Source organism: Sinocyclocheilus grahami, unplaced genomic scaffold, assembly GCF_001515645.1.
Source record: "Sinocyclocheilus grahami isolate Dianchi unplaced genomic scaffold, SAMN03320097.WGS_v1.1 scaffold1293.1, whole genome shotgun sequence".
NCBI classification, from domain to species: domain Eukaryota; kingdom Metazoa; phylum Chordata; class Actinopteri; order Cypriniformes; family Cyprinidae; genus Sinocyclocheilus; species Sinocyclocheilus grahami.
The window spans coordinates 109,680-124,433 of record NW_015506472.1 but is presented as its reverse complement, the minus strand read 5'-3'; the positions used below and the strand labels follow the sequence as shown (position 1 = coordinate 124,433).

Sequence of the window (14,754 nt, the reverse complement as noted above, 5' to 3'; positions counted from 1 at the left end):
TCATAACTGGTAAGATGTGGGAAATACAGTTGCAAATGGGCTTTGCTTTTTCATTTTAAATGAGGCAGTTACTGTGCATAAGCGAAAGCGAAAATTCAAACGGTAATGCAAGATTTGCAATGATTATGTCATTATGTCACAATTTATGCATCCACATATGGAAAACACAATTGAAAATACAATTTGCAATTCCTTTTCAATGAATATTCCAATATTCCTCCATACATAACAAAACGAACACGAAAAGGCCGGGATGATATTACGCAGCGCCTGAAAATAGGCTTATTGGAAGTTACCTAGCTGAGACTATTTTCAGGCGCTGCGTAATATCATTACGCCTACTGCACCCATGGTACGGCAGCAAAGTTCCTTGATTATTACACTGGAATGAGAGTATAGTTCCTAGCCATATCGGCCTAGAAAATCGCAACTTTTAATTTTCCGTCGGTCTTAGTACACGATGTAACTACAGAAGAGTCAAGTTTTAAATAGGAAAAATATTGAAACTCTTTGGTCATTTTTGAGCGAGATGCTAACGGTCTAATCAGATTCAATGATCTATGCTAAGCTCCAGCTACCGCCAGACCCGGAGATCGGCTGAATGGATTCGAAAACGGTAAAACTCAACTGTTTAACTCTAGGGGAGTTGGAAAATTAGCCAATTTTCAAAAATAGAGGAGTGTTCCTTTAACATCATGTTCTCTTCAGTTCGGAATTTTAAATCCCTCCGAAATCACATTTACTCTCGTAAATATAATTTTAAGTAATCATTCAATAAAGAGATCGATAAACGAGCGAGTCAGTCAGCCAGTAAAACAAAAAAATTACCGTTAATTTTAAAATTTCTGTGGAACACAGGTGAAAGCGCGTGCTGGAGAAACTCGTGCAGATCAGAGGCACGCAGTAAATGAAGATGAAACAAACCCACGAATTTATGAATTCTGTTATCACTCTACGCTTAACCCTGGCTTAATATTATAATTTAAATTGCGTTTTGATTGATCTAATTTCTGTATTTTAATAAATGCTGCATTAAACGAATTTCAGGGCTCTGTATAGGTCATTACACATTACCATCTGCCATGTTTTCATTGGAAAGATAGTTTTACAGGGTTATAAAAATAACCTGAGAATAACCATTAGGGAACGTTCTGTATAAGTTATTTTTAGATTATTTAAAAAACAACCACCCAGCAACATTTTGGGAACGTTATTTTATGGTTGCAAAAAAATAACCATTAGGGAATGTTCTCTATAAGTTATTTTTAGATTATTTTAAAAACAACCACCCTGCAACGTTCTGGGAACGTTATTTTATGGTTGCAAAAAAATAACCATTAGGGAATGTTCTCTGTAAGTTATTTTTAGGTTATTTAAAAATAGCCACCATAACGTTCTGGGAACGTTATTTTATGGTTACAAAAATATAACCTAAAAAGAACGTTCCCCTAACGTTAGTATTTGGTTCCCAAAAAAATAACCAAACGGGAACCAAAAACTAACGTTAAGGGAATGTTCTGTGTTTGCTAGGTCGTCAGTTGCTCAGTAACATTTTTGTGTATTTTTTTAAAGGCATGTGACAATGTGATACGTACGACAAACATCTTCCCAAATTCGTAATGAGAATCATTTATAAACTGCATGCTGTTGTCAACAAAAAGAAGCACTGATATCTTCCTGCGGGTTTCTGCCAAAATAAAAGCTGAGAAAAAGCAACAACTCCATCAACATTCATAAATGATATTATTGTAATTTTACTGTTGTTCTGTAAAATAAAATAAAATAAAATGTAAGACAATAATAATGATAATAATAATTACCCTACAACAGCTCTGTTAATACATTTATTATAACATTCACACATAGTGTTCAAATTGGGATCTGTAATATATTCTAATGTTTTAAAATAATTCTCTTCTGCTCAGCAAGGCTGCCTTTATTTGTACAGTAAAAAGTACATGCCTGATTCAAGTCTCAAAAATGGCCAAACAATATTATTTTACTAACTTATTAATTTTAAGTTAAATTGAGCTTTGTTGGTATAATGTCTGCTAGAATGTGAAAAAATGATCAGTGTTAAGTAAATATTTTTAAATTGTTGTTTTGTAACTGATTTTTTATTTGAAAAGCAGGACAAAACAGTAAAAAGCACATTTTGGCTATTTAATTCATGCAATGGTGAAAAAATGGCAAAATAGGCCTACATGGGGGAAAAAATGCAAATAAACGTCTTCAGTATTCGGCCTTCGGCCCAGTGTTTCATTTTTTTCGGCTTCGGCCAAGAATTTTCATTTCGGGGGATACTATAATCTATCCTTAATAAGATTGATTAACCTATTTTCCCCAACTTATTAACTTTTTCTAACTAACATTCATTTTCTTTCAGGTGCAGCATGTGGCCTTGTGTAGAATCAACCAAAGGGAACTAACTCATTGTCATCATAAATACTGAGGCCTTAACTTAAATCAGGTGCAATTAATATTTTAAGACCTTTTTGGATTTGGAACTATTACCAAAACCTCAGAGATTTCTGGGGATTATGCCAATTTAGCCATTTTTGTCTTCAAGAATAACAAATTCAAGCCAAAATGGATGACCCTTACCAAAACAATATAAACCAGCAGGGAGAAACGTATCCCACATATGGAGAAGGAGGAGAGTACACTTACCCCTATAAGACAGACTACCCTCCTCAGGAGGAGGAAGATGCTGCTAGTGATGTCACAGAGGGGCATGATGACGATGATCAGATGTACGAGGGCGAGTACCAGGGCATCCCTCATCCGGACGAAATCAAGGAGGCACGGAGAGCCGCCCGGAGGGAGGCCCGCATGAAGGCCAGGATGGCAGCTGAGGTGGAGGAGGAAACGTTGCCTGATCAATACGAGTCCATCATGGAAGACTGCGGTCACGGCCGCTTCCAGTGGACCCTCTTCACGGTGCTGGGTCTGGCCCTGATGGCTGATGGGGTGGAGTGCTTCGTAGTGAGTTTCGCCCTGCCCAGTGCTGAGAAGGACATGTGCCTGTCGAATGCTGACAAGGGCATGCTGGGTGAGTGAAGGAGCGGGGATCAGAATCAACTTTATTCCTAATCAGACAAAATCAGTTTGAGAAGTCTTTGTTTGTAGGAAAGCCCAATCGAAGAATTAGACACATTTTTTGACGTGGTTCAATGCAGAGTTTTCAGAACTAAAAACAAAATGTGAAGTGAATATAATAGCAAATGTTAATGCTCCTCACATACTTTCAATGAATATACTTTCTAGATGTCCCAGAGAGTTTTATATTTGTCAAATCCACATATAGACCTAAACCATTTTAACACGGGATGATACATAAATAATTTAAAAAGTAAAATGTTGTTCCACATTTCACAAATGCTTCCCTATCGTCTCTATGTAATTACTTAAATTTGAATAATTTAAATTATTATTATTATGTTTGGGACAGTATGCTTTTTTTTTAATTAATACTTTTAATTAAGCTAGGATGCATTAAGTTGGTCAAAGGTGACAGTAAACACATTTATAATGATACAAACAATTTCTATTTCAAATTAAAGCTGTCCTTCTGAACTTTCTATTCATCAAAGAATCTTGAAAAAAAAAATTCAAAAATGATAGTAAGAAATGTTTCTTGAGCAGCAAATCAGCATATCAGACTCTGATGTGATACTGACTGGAATAATGATGCTGAAAATCCAGCTTTGCACTAGTGCAATAAATTACATTTTAAAATATATTAAAATAGAAAATGTAAATGGAAAATTTATTCCAATAGAGAATAGACATTTCAAATAAATGCTGTTTTTTTTTTTTTACTTTCCATTCATCGAAGAATTCGGAAAAATATTATGCAGCACAACTATTTTCAACATTTAATAATAAGAAGAAATATTGCTTAAGCACCAAATCAGCATGTTAGAATTACAATTCATCTTTGCATCACAGGAATAAATTATATTTTAAAATATATTCAAACAGAAAGCAGTTATTTTAAATTGTAATAATATTTTGTAATATTACTGTTTTGACTATATTTTTGATAAAACAGATATCAGATCCCATGTGCACCCTGAAGTGTAAGTGTACAAATGAGAATGTTTCTTTGATCGCGTGCCATAGTAAAGGAGAAGCAGGAAAAGTTTCAATCAGGGATGAAAGTAGTCTGCTGTCTAGTACTGTGTGTAATCCACAGGGAGGTTCACAATCCCTGCCGCGTGCCTGATAATCACTTATCCTATTTTCTAATTAGCCGTTTGAGACTGTGTGATTGTGTGTGAGAGAGAGAGAGAGAGAGAGAGAGAGAAAGAGAGAGAGAGAGAGAGAGTAGCAGACCACTGATAAAGGCAAGAGAGACAGAGACAGGGTGTGACATTCTGATGCTTTTGTTAAATATTCATTGTGATGAAGATCACAGATTTGTCCAAACTACTAAATACAAAACCTCCAGAAGGGATATTTCACACAAAATTGAAATTCAGTCATCACCTATTCATCCTCATATCATTCCAAATCAATATCACTTTCTTTCTTCTGTGGGACAGAAATGAAAAAAAACTGGAAACTGTTGATTTCAGTTTTTGACTGTGTGGCTCTGTGTGTTCAGGTTTATTAGTGTACGTGGGGATGATGATCGGCGCTGTCCTGTGGGGCGGTCTGGCTGATAAACTGGGCAGACGGCAGTGTTTGCTCTATGCACTGGCCATCAACTGCATCTTCTCCTTCCTGTCCTGTTTCGCACAGAGCTACGGCTTCTTCATCTTCTTCAGACTCGGCTCAGGAATCGGGTGAGTCTCTCTGAAAGCAGCAGGAAATGATTTACGCATATACACTACCATTCAGAATTTTGAAAGTCACTAATAGTATTTAGTTCATTTTTCAGCATTGCTTGTGCAGACTCATTGCTTGTGCAGACTCCTCTATGCACTGGCCATCAACTGCATCTTCTCCTTCCTGTCCTGTTTCGCACAGAGCTACGGCTTCTTCATCTTCTTCAGACTCGGCTCAGGAATCGGGTGAGTCTCTCTGAAAGCAGCAGGAAATGATTTACGCATATACACTACCATTCAGAATTTTGAAAGTCACTAATAGTATTTAGTTCATTTTTCAGCATTGCTTGTGCAGACTCATTTACCATAGTTGTAGATTACAGCAATGAGGAAATCTCTTACTACTATAGCTTTATGGTCAAATGAAATGAGATCAAGACACAGTCTCTGATGACCTCCTGCAGGATCGGTGGCTCAATCCCTGTTGTGTACACGTACTACGCTGAGTTCCTGCAGATGGATAAGAGAGGAGAACATCTCAGCTGGCTGTGTTTGTTCTGGATGCTCGGTGGACTGTACGCTTCCTTCACCGCATGGGGAATCATCCCACATTACGGTCATTCATCATAAATCATAATTCCTTTCTAATAATGTTTTCTAATAATGGCAATTAAGTAAAAGCACATTTGAAACAAGAATTGCAGTGAGCAAAGAACTGGTATGTTCCATTTAAATTAGCCTTTTTTGAATGTTAAGTCCCAATGCAGGACCTTGTAGCGGAAAGCAATAGTGTTTAAATCCATAACAATATGTGACCCTGGACCACAAAACTAGTCTTAAGTCGCTGGGGTATATTTGTAGCAATAGCCAAAAATACATTGTATGGGTCAAAATTATAGATTTTTCTTTTATGCCAAAAATCATTTGGACATTAAGTAAAGATCATGTTCCATGAAGATATTTAGTAAATTTCCTACTGTAAATATGTCAAAACTTAATTTTTGATTAGTAATGTATATTGCTAAGAACTTCATTTGGACAAATTTAAAGGCAATTTTCTCAATATTTTGATTTTTTTTGCACCCTCAGATTCCAGATTTTCAAATTGTTGTATCTCGTTCACATATTGTCCTATGATTCCTAACAAACCATACATCAATGGAAAGCTTATTTATTCAGCTTTCAGATGATGTATAAATCTCAATTTCGAAAAAATTGTCCCTTATGACTGGTTTTGTGATCCAGGGTCACATATTACAGTCTGGAAGTAGTTGGATCTACCAAAACCACTTGTCAAGATCCATGTTGTCATGTTTCTCCTGAGGTTTCTGAGGGTTTGGGTTGTTTTTTGTCGCAGGCTGGGGTTTCAGTATGGGGACAGAGTTCCAGTTCCACAGTTGGAGGGTGTTTGTGCTGGTTTGTTTTCTTCCCTCTGTGGCTGCTCTCGCGGGGCTGGTGTTCATGCCAGAAAGTCCTCGTTTCCTCCTGGAGGTAATATGATAGTGCATGAAGGTTTACTAGTAGGGCACACAGAATATTATCCTATTTTTTCACATAAATTTATTTGGATTTAGATTTTTTTGGATTTTTTTCCTCTCAAGAGCCAAAATTTTTATTTAGATTTTTCCTCTCAAAATCCAAAATGTTATAAAAATTTTAGTTGATGATATCAATTGACACAGTGACACATTAACATCATGACAAATCAATAATGCCGAGTAAAAAAGCACAAAAGCCTGTGCACAATGTCCTTTGAGACAATATTTTCAAACATCTTTATTCAGATGCCATGATAATACAAAAGTGCAGTGCATAATAAAAAAGTGCACAGTTAAAGACAAAACAATTTCAAGATCACATCACCGTTAGTGTCTAATAAAATTAATGAGCAAATAAAATGACAATAAAATAAAATATTAGATAGATATTAATTTAAGTAAATTTTGCTCTGGACAAAGCAGTTTATTAGCTGTTGTACTGCCCAACACTACTTTGAGTTTTATAAAACAATGTATTGTACACTCTTAAAGGGGTCATATGATGCGATTTCAAGTTTTCCTTTTTTTTTTAGTGTTACATGCTGATTGTGCATAGATAAGATCCCTGAAGTTGCTAAGACTAAAGTCTCAAAACCAAAGAGATATTCATTATCAAAGGTAAGAGACTGCCACACCCCCCTAAAATGGCTCGTTCTAACACGCCCCCACATATCTACCTCACTATGTGGAAATATTTGCATAATGCCGTCCAAATGTTCACACAAAGAAAGAAGGCGTGGTTTCAGTAACCGCAGTTAGTGTGGAAGCAGCATGTCAGGGAGACGCTGTGTGTTTCTAGGCGAAAGCACGCGCGTGTGTGTGTGTGTGAGAGAGAGAGAGAGAGACAGGGTCACATCAGAGTGGAGTCAGCTGTCTTAACCGTGGCTTGTGTACTGCAAACACACATTCATCACTGTGTCTGTCACGAGACTCTGTTCCCCTTTCCGGCTGTCTTTACATTTATTTTGAAAGATGAAGCTCGCGATTGTGGTAAGGGGCGTTACATTTCCGACGAGTGCTTGCGGTGTTCGGCCAATCACAATGCACTGGGTCAGCTGGCAAATCAGAGCAGACTGCGCTTGTCGGAAGGAGGGACTTTGTAGAAAACGGGCGTTTTAAAAAAAAAGAAAAGCGTTTGAGAGAGGTGGGGCATAGAGGACCTACAATAAATGTGTTTTTGAACATTAAAGCTTGTCAACATATTCTGTTACACCAAATACACAAAATAATGATCTTTAAAAAAGCATCATATGACCCCTTTAAAAAAAAAAAGGTTATTTATTGGCATTGATGGTTCCATGAAGAACATTGAACATCCATGGAACCTTTCAAATGCAGAAAAGGTTCTTTATAGTGGAATTATAGATTTTTTTAAATGTTCTTCAAAATGGTTCACTGACAGAATCTTTGGGGAACCAAAAATGGTTCCTGTATGGCCTCACTGCAAAAACACCTTTTTGAAGCCTTTATTTTTAAGAGTGTGCTGATTGTCAAAATGGCATATTGTGAAAAATTTCATATTTTTAAGGCATAAAGTATATTCTATTTGTATAAAATGAGTTCTTATAATTGGTGCACACCCTGTTAAAAACCCCTGTGCTATACGAAATTCATGGTCTTTTTTGTGAATTTCAGACGGCAAGACACGATGAGGCCTGGATGATCCTGAAGCAGGTCCATGACACCAACTGGAGAGCGAAAGGAGAGCCAGAGAGAGTGTTTCAAGTAAAGATGTCCATTTTAAACTACTAGACTACTAAAAGCAGCTCATATCCGTGTCTGTGATGAGTTTACTGAATTGGTGACACTTGATAAGTCCTGTTATGTGGCTCAGCTTACATGGTCTTATCTATGAAATAAATCCCTCTCTTTCAGGTTTCACAGATCAAAATGCCTCAAGCACAGGATGACGAGTTCATAGAGATTCAGAGTGAAACTGGTACTGCCTTCCAAAGATTCATGGTCAGACATATGACCCTGGTTAAACAGGTAAGTACCATTTGAGCTAAAGACCTGAATGATAGCTAAAATGTGCAGCTTGTTGAGGAGAGGTCTACCATTACCTTTCTCTGGCAGATGATAAAAGCATTGAAGCATGCAATACAAATATTGGATGTTAGATGTTTGTTTTGCTAAAGCAAATTCAGTGTTTGTTTCCATTGTTCTCCGAAGGTCATGAAGAACCTGATGTCACTCGCCGCACCTGATCTCAGACTTCATGGGTTGTTCATTGCCATTGTGTGGTTTACAATGGCCTTCAGGTGAGCAGCTCTCAATAGAGCAGCTTCGTAGCGGATATAGTGAGCTTCACGCTGCCTACTTTCTACCTCGCCTATCCTAACAGTCAGAGAACCTCATAAATCGCTGTTTTGAAATGGTCAACATACTGGAAGGCAGTATAAGTGTGATAGGCATTAAAAACTCAACTCAGAATCAGTATCAGTACATAAGGTGACATAATAGTAATCATGCAAAATAATGTTTAAAGCAGTGCTGTCAAACGATTAATCGCGATTAATCACATCCCAAATAAAAGTTTTTGTTTACATAATATATGTGTGTGTACTGTGTATATTTATTATGTATATATAAAGACACCCACATACAGCATATGTTTTGAAAATATTTACGTGTATATATTTATAATTATAATTAAATTATATCATATATAAATATATTTAATATAGAAACGTAACATATTTTTCTTAAATATATACATGCATGTGTTTGTATTTATATATACATAATAAATATACACAGTACACACATATTATGTAGACAAAAACGTTTATTTTGGATGCGATTAATCGCGATTAATCATTTGACAGCACTAGTTTAAAATAACAAAAACTTGGTTAAATAATAGTTAAAAATAGTTCAAATAGAAAAACATAAATATACAAATACATGTACATATACAAATACTTAAATATACAAATGCAATGTTAATAAAATAAGTTTTAATATTTATATTAAAAGTTTTAATACAATATTTAAAAACATATATTAATACACTACCATTCAAACATTTTGGGTCAGTAAGATTTTTTATGTTCTTGAAAGTTTTTAAGCTCACCCAGGCTGATTTTGTTTGATCAAAAATAGTCAAAAAGAGTATTATTGTGAAATATTTTTACCATCTATTCTATAACAACCATTGTCTGTTTTAATATATTTTTAAAAATTTCTCTTTAATAGCAAAGCTGAATTTTTAGCAGCTATTACACCAGTCTTCAGTGTCACATGATCCTTCAGAAATCAAGAAATGTTCTTCTTTTTTATTAATTATTCGTTGTTCTGCTACTTAAGGAAGTATGAAAGTGTTTCAGGATTCTTTGATGAATAAAGTTAAAAGAAGAGCATTTATTTGAAACAAAAATCTTTTGTAACATTATAAATGTCTTCACTGTCACTTTCCAATCAATTTACCTACCCCAGTTTTACACAACTTTTGTGTATGTTAAAATAAAGCAGTAAGCCCCGTGAAGCCGTGGTATACAGTGAATTTATAACAGCTAAGGGGGTTGCACCGCTTTGCGTCGTGCCTAACAACGCCCCTTATCTGTTATAAATTCACTGTAAACCACAGCTTCATGGGCCTTATTGCTTTTAGATTATTCGTTGTTCTGCTACTTAAGGAAGTATGAAAGTGTTTCAGGATTCTTTGATGAATAAAGTTAAAAGAAGAGCATTTATTTGAAACAAAAATCTTTTGTAACATTATAAATGTCTTCACTGTCACTTTCCAATCAATTTACCTACCCCAGTTTTACACAACTTTTGTGTATGTTAAAATAAAGCAGTAAGCCCCGTGAAGCCGTGGTATACAGTGAATTTATAACAGCTAAGGGGGTTGCACCGCTTTGCGTCGTGCCTAACAACGCCCCTTAGCTGTTATAAATTCACTGTAAACCACAGCTTCATGGGCCTTATTGCTTTTATAAAACGGTTATTCCATATACATAGCAAGGTTTCACAGAATAAAACAGAGCAAATAAATTGTAATGATATTAATAAAAACATAATTCTTCCGCCAAACAATGTAGTTCCTCAGAAACGGTTGTGGTTGCAACAAAGTGGTTGCCGAGCAATACACAAATGTAAACTAAGGTGTATGTTTGTAGAGTCATTTACAACTACTTCGAACTTGGCTCAACCAATCAGAATCAAGGACCGGAACTATCCGTTTTATAATTATTCCTTATACATGGCACACACTAATGAATTATAAATATATTTATAGTCATCATTTCTCTTGTTCATTTCCCATCTTGGAGGGTTTTATAATATTTTTTTTTTTGACTGCACTATGTTTCTCAGTCATCATGGCTGGGTTAACTTCAAGAGCAGTGAATGGGAGAGTACCACAAATATATTTTTTTGCATTCCCATTTGCTCAAATAGCAAAAGAAAAACTCCACGATAGTGTTTTCATGACTTTCAAAAAAAAGGAAAAAAAATTGAGAGAGACTGATAACGGCAGTCAGACGAGAGAATGATGTCAAATTGACCATCAGTCCCATAGAAATTTGATGCATAGGTGATATATACAAAGTATAGTGTTATATATCTACATAGCCTACATTAAAAAAAAACAAAAAAACATCAAAATATAAGAAAAACTTTCGAGAATTTACCATGCTGATGACCATTGAACACGTCGTCACAGTCTTGTGAAAAGGGTCCATTGTGATTGTCTTTTCCAAATTGCATGTCAGGCTGCCTAATGAGGTATCTTTAGCCCCCATCATGTCTGGAGCATGTACATAATGATCTCTCTGTAGGCTTTAAAACAGAGCAAAATGACTCCTTTAACAGTAATCAACCTACAGCATTAATTCATCTTCCACCACACAGCTATTATGGCCTGGGAGCGTGGTTTCCTGACCAGATCAAGTACCTCCAGTTTGAGGAGTACGAGTCCAACGTCAAGATCTTTCATCGTGAGAAAGTGGAACGCTTTCATTTCAACTTCACACTGCAAAATCAGGTCCACAAGGAGGGGGAGTATATCCATGACAGGTACATTTATTTATTCATTTACAGCAGTACTTAACAGCATTAACTTAACAGTCTCTCTGTCTTGATATAAATGATGTTTTATAGAATAAAGGACTATTGCAGGTACCGTTCAAAAGTTTGGGGTTGTTAGGATTAAAAAAAAAAAAAAAAAGTAAAACAGTAATATTGTGAAATATTATTACAATTTAAAAGAACTGTTTTCGATTTGAAAATATTTAAAAGTGTATTTTATATAAATGTAATTTCATGTATGTGTATTGGTTGAGCAGTCATTTTTGTGTACTTTACATGCAGGTTTATCGACATAGAAATAAGAAACGTGAAGTTTGAGGAATCACTCTTCGAGAACTGTTATTTTGAGGACGTCAGATCAACAGACACCTTCTTTGAGAACTGCACCCTTAAAAACACAGTCTTCTACAATACTGGTATTCAATAGTGTGATCCTGTTGTGGATGCGCTCTTCCCATATCAACGCGCTGAAACACGGCAACTAAACCCAAAGAATTCCCAACGTTTTATTATAATAATGTTCTCATTAGAATGTTATATACACGACATTCCCAATCATAGTTATTAATGTTGTGCACTGCTGTTTGAGCTGCGTGTGCTGAGCTAAAGATGATCACCGGTAAACTGAAGCGCTCTTTTAACTTTACCAAACGCATTCTATATGAGATACATCAGATATACATCAAATAAACACAATATTACAACGTACAATTGCACAAAAGGCTGCAAACGAACAGCGCGCATCTGAAGTGTCTCTGAAGGAAATAATGCATTATTTATCGGCTTTAAGATATCGGCCAAATTTTCTTATCAGGCCGATAGCGATAACAGAAAAAATGAGCATTTATCGGCCGATACCGATATGGTGGCCGATATATCGTGCATCCCTAATTTTTTTATATATCTATTATATATTAACCTTTTTAATAGGTTTCTGAATGGTTATTTGCAGTTTCCTTTCATTAACTGTCATTTTTGTCACGTTTCTTGCAGACCTGTGGGAAGATTCCAAGTTCATTAACTGTAAGCTGGAAAATACAACATTTCTGCACCCCAAAAAAGGCTGCCATCTAAATTTCCAAGAGCAAAATGACATCCTGATCTATCTAGTCAGCTTCCTGGGGAGTTTGTCTGTATTACCGGGCAACATCATAGCAGGTCTATTAATGGATAAAATAGGACGATTAAAGATTATAGGTGAGTGGTTACACAAAACTGTTATGGCTTTGTCAATGTCTTTCAATGGGCTTATAGTATCTAAATGAACTGTGTGTGTTTACAGGGGGATCTATGTTAGGCTCCGCTGGCTGCACGTTCTTCCTGCTCCTGTGCTTCAGTCAGTGGGCTGTCGTCTTCTTCCAGTGCCTGTTCTTCGCAGCCAGTGCTGCAGCTTGGAACGGCATTGAGGTCATCACAGTGGAGCTCTATCCAGCCTCGAAAAGGTACAAAAGATCCATTACAAGAAACCAACTCTGATACTTAAAATTCATACAAGTCATTTATTTAATAAACTTTATTAAAATGGCAATCACTTTTTGAACTACACTACCATTCAAAAGGGGTTTTGAAAGAAAGCTCTTCTGCACACCAAGTCTCCATATATTTGATCAAATATTATTATTACAAAATATTCATATTATAAAAGATTATTACAATTGGAATTACTTTTTCTATTGTAATATATTTTAAAATATAAATTATTTCTGTGATGCAAAGCTGAATTTTCAGCATCATTACTCCAGTCTTCAGTGTCACATGAAATCATTCTAATATGCTGGTTTGCTGCTCAAGAAATATATCTTCTTATCATCAATACTGAAAATAGTGCTGGTTAATATCTTTATGAAAACTGTTTTTTTTTTTTCAGGATTATAAAAAGTTCTATACAACAGCATTTATTATAAATACAAACCTTTTGTAACATTAGAAATTGCTTTATTGTCACGTTTGATCAAATAAATGCGTCCTTGCTGAATAAAAGTATTGATTTCTTCATAAAAAATCTCAAATGGCTGGTAAATGGTAACATAAATTTAACAAAAAATAAACATAGATTTAGATCATTCAAAATCTTTAGATATTATACTGCGGTCAACGTGTAAAGCATGAAACAGAACAAAAGAAATCATATTTATATATATATTTTAAAAAGGTTAGAATATATGCCATATTTATTTGATTCATTCACAAAATTGAGGCTGCAAGAGACAGAAGCATAATTTATATGTTCTGTTAATCTTTTAACTTTTTTTGTTGTTGTTTTTGTTTGTTATTTTGTGAGGTGTACAGTTCTTCTGTATAGTCTATATTATATTCTGTAAGTTCCCAGATTTTTACCCCTACTTTCAAAAACGTTTTGTCTCGAAATTTGTAGAAAGCCTTTTTTTTCACTATAATTTGAACAATCCAGGTTGACAACAGTGCAATATAAAAACAACCTGAACTTCAATGCCTCAAACTCTCACTACATCAAATTACACATGATGTTGACTCTGAATAAAGCTATATAATACTGTACTACTTCATCTTTCCACACTGTGCTCACTCATCCATGATTTGTGTCCTCAGAGCCACAGCTTTCGGTGTGCTGAATGGCACATGTAAGCTGGCAGCTATCATCAGCACTTTCACCTTTGGCAAGGTAATCGGCATCACCAAGATCATCCCCATCATCTTGTCCTTCTCAGCGCTAGTGTGTGGAGGACTGCTAGCGTTTAAGTTACCTGAGACACGAGAGGTCATTCTTCAGTGAAGAAGCCAAACTCTTCAAGGCCTCTGCGTTTGGTCCAGCTGGACACTGGATGAACGCATGCTGGACAGCAAAAGGGCTGAATATGGTGTCATGCTAGAACCACTGTACCGTAGTATTACGGTCATAGTATTACTTCTTTTAAACTAAAGTTGTAGAGCACATATGTGACCCTGGAGCACAAAACCAGTCTTAAGTCGCTGGGGTATATTTGTAGCAATAGCCAAAAATGCATTGTATGGGTCAAATTTATCGATTTTTCCTTTATGCCAAAAATCATTAGGATATTAAGTAAAGATCATGTTCCATGAAGATATTTTGTAAATTTCCTACCGTAAATATATCAAAACTTAATTTTTGATTAGTAATATGCATTGCTAAGAACTTCATTTGGACAATTTAAAAGGCGATTTTCTCAATATCTGCATTTTTTAGATTCCAGATTTTCAATGTAAAGCGTATTCTTTCAGCTGTCAGATGATGTATAAATATCCATTTCCAAAAATTGACCCTTAAGACTGGTTTTGTGGTCCAGGGTCACATATTTGTTTAAAGTGTTCACAGAGGCTATATTTTGAGTAAGTAATCCGAAGTTTGGAAATATGGGGAAATATATTTGCAACAATTATACAAATTATTTAGATTTGAGCGTCATTATCAA

General features: G+C 35.5%; 1 protein-coding gene across 1 annotated transcript in view; it reads left to right on the top strand.

The window, feature by feature from the left end:
* Nucleotides 1-14,289, top strand: part of LOC107568919 (synaptic vesicle glycoprotein 2B-like) — a 29,142-nt gene extending 14,853 nt beyond the window's left edge. Inside the window, exons 2-14 of the mRNA XM_016254915.1 lie at nt 2,387-2,470; nt 2,570-3,052; nt 4,610-4,790; nt 5,237-5,388; nt 6,130-6,263; nt 7,946-8,035; nt 8,186-8,299; nt 8,483-8,571; nt 11,168-11,332; nt 11,627-11,760; nt 12,338-12,541; nt 12,627-12,786; nt 13,913-14,289. Of these exons, the coding sequence (XP_016110401.1) occupies nt 2,590-3,052; nt 4,610-4,790; nt 5,237-5,388; nt 6,130-6,263; nt 7,946-8,035; nt 8,186-8,299; nt 8,483-8,571; nt 11,168-11,332; nt 11,627-11,760; nt 12,338-12,541; nt 12,627-12,786; nt 13,913-14,096 (2,070 nt within the window). The 5' untranslated portion in view covers nt 2,387-2,470; nt 2,570-2,589 and the 3' untranslated portion in view covers nt 14,097-14,289. The remainder of the gene's footprint in view (nt 1-2,386; nt 2,471-2,569; nt 3,053-4,609; nt 4,791-5,236; nt 5,389-6,129; nt 6,264-7,945; nt 8,036-8,185; nt 8,300-8,482; nt 8,572-11,167; nt 11,333-11,626; nt 11,761-12,337; nt 12,542-12,626; nt 12,787-13,912) is intronic.
* Nucleotides 14,290-14,754: the final 465 nt, after the last annotated feature.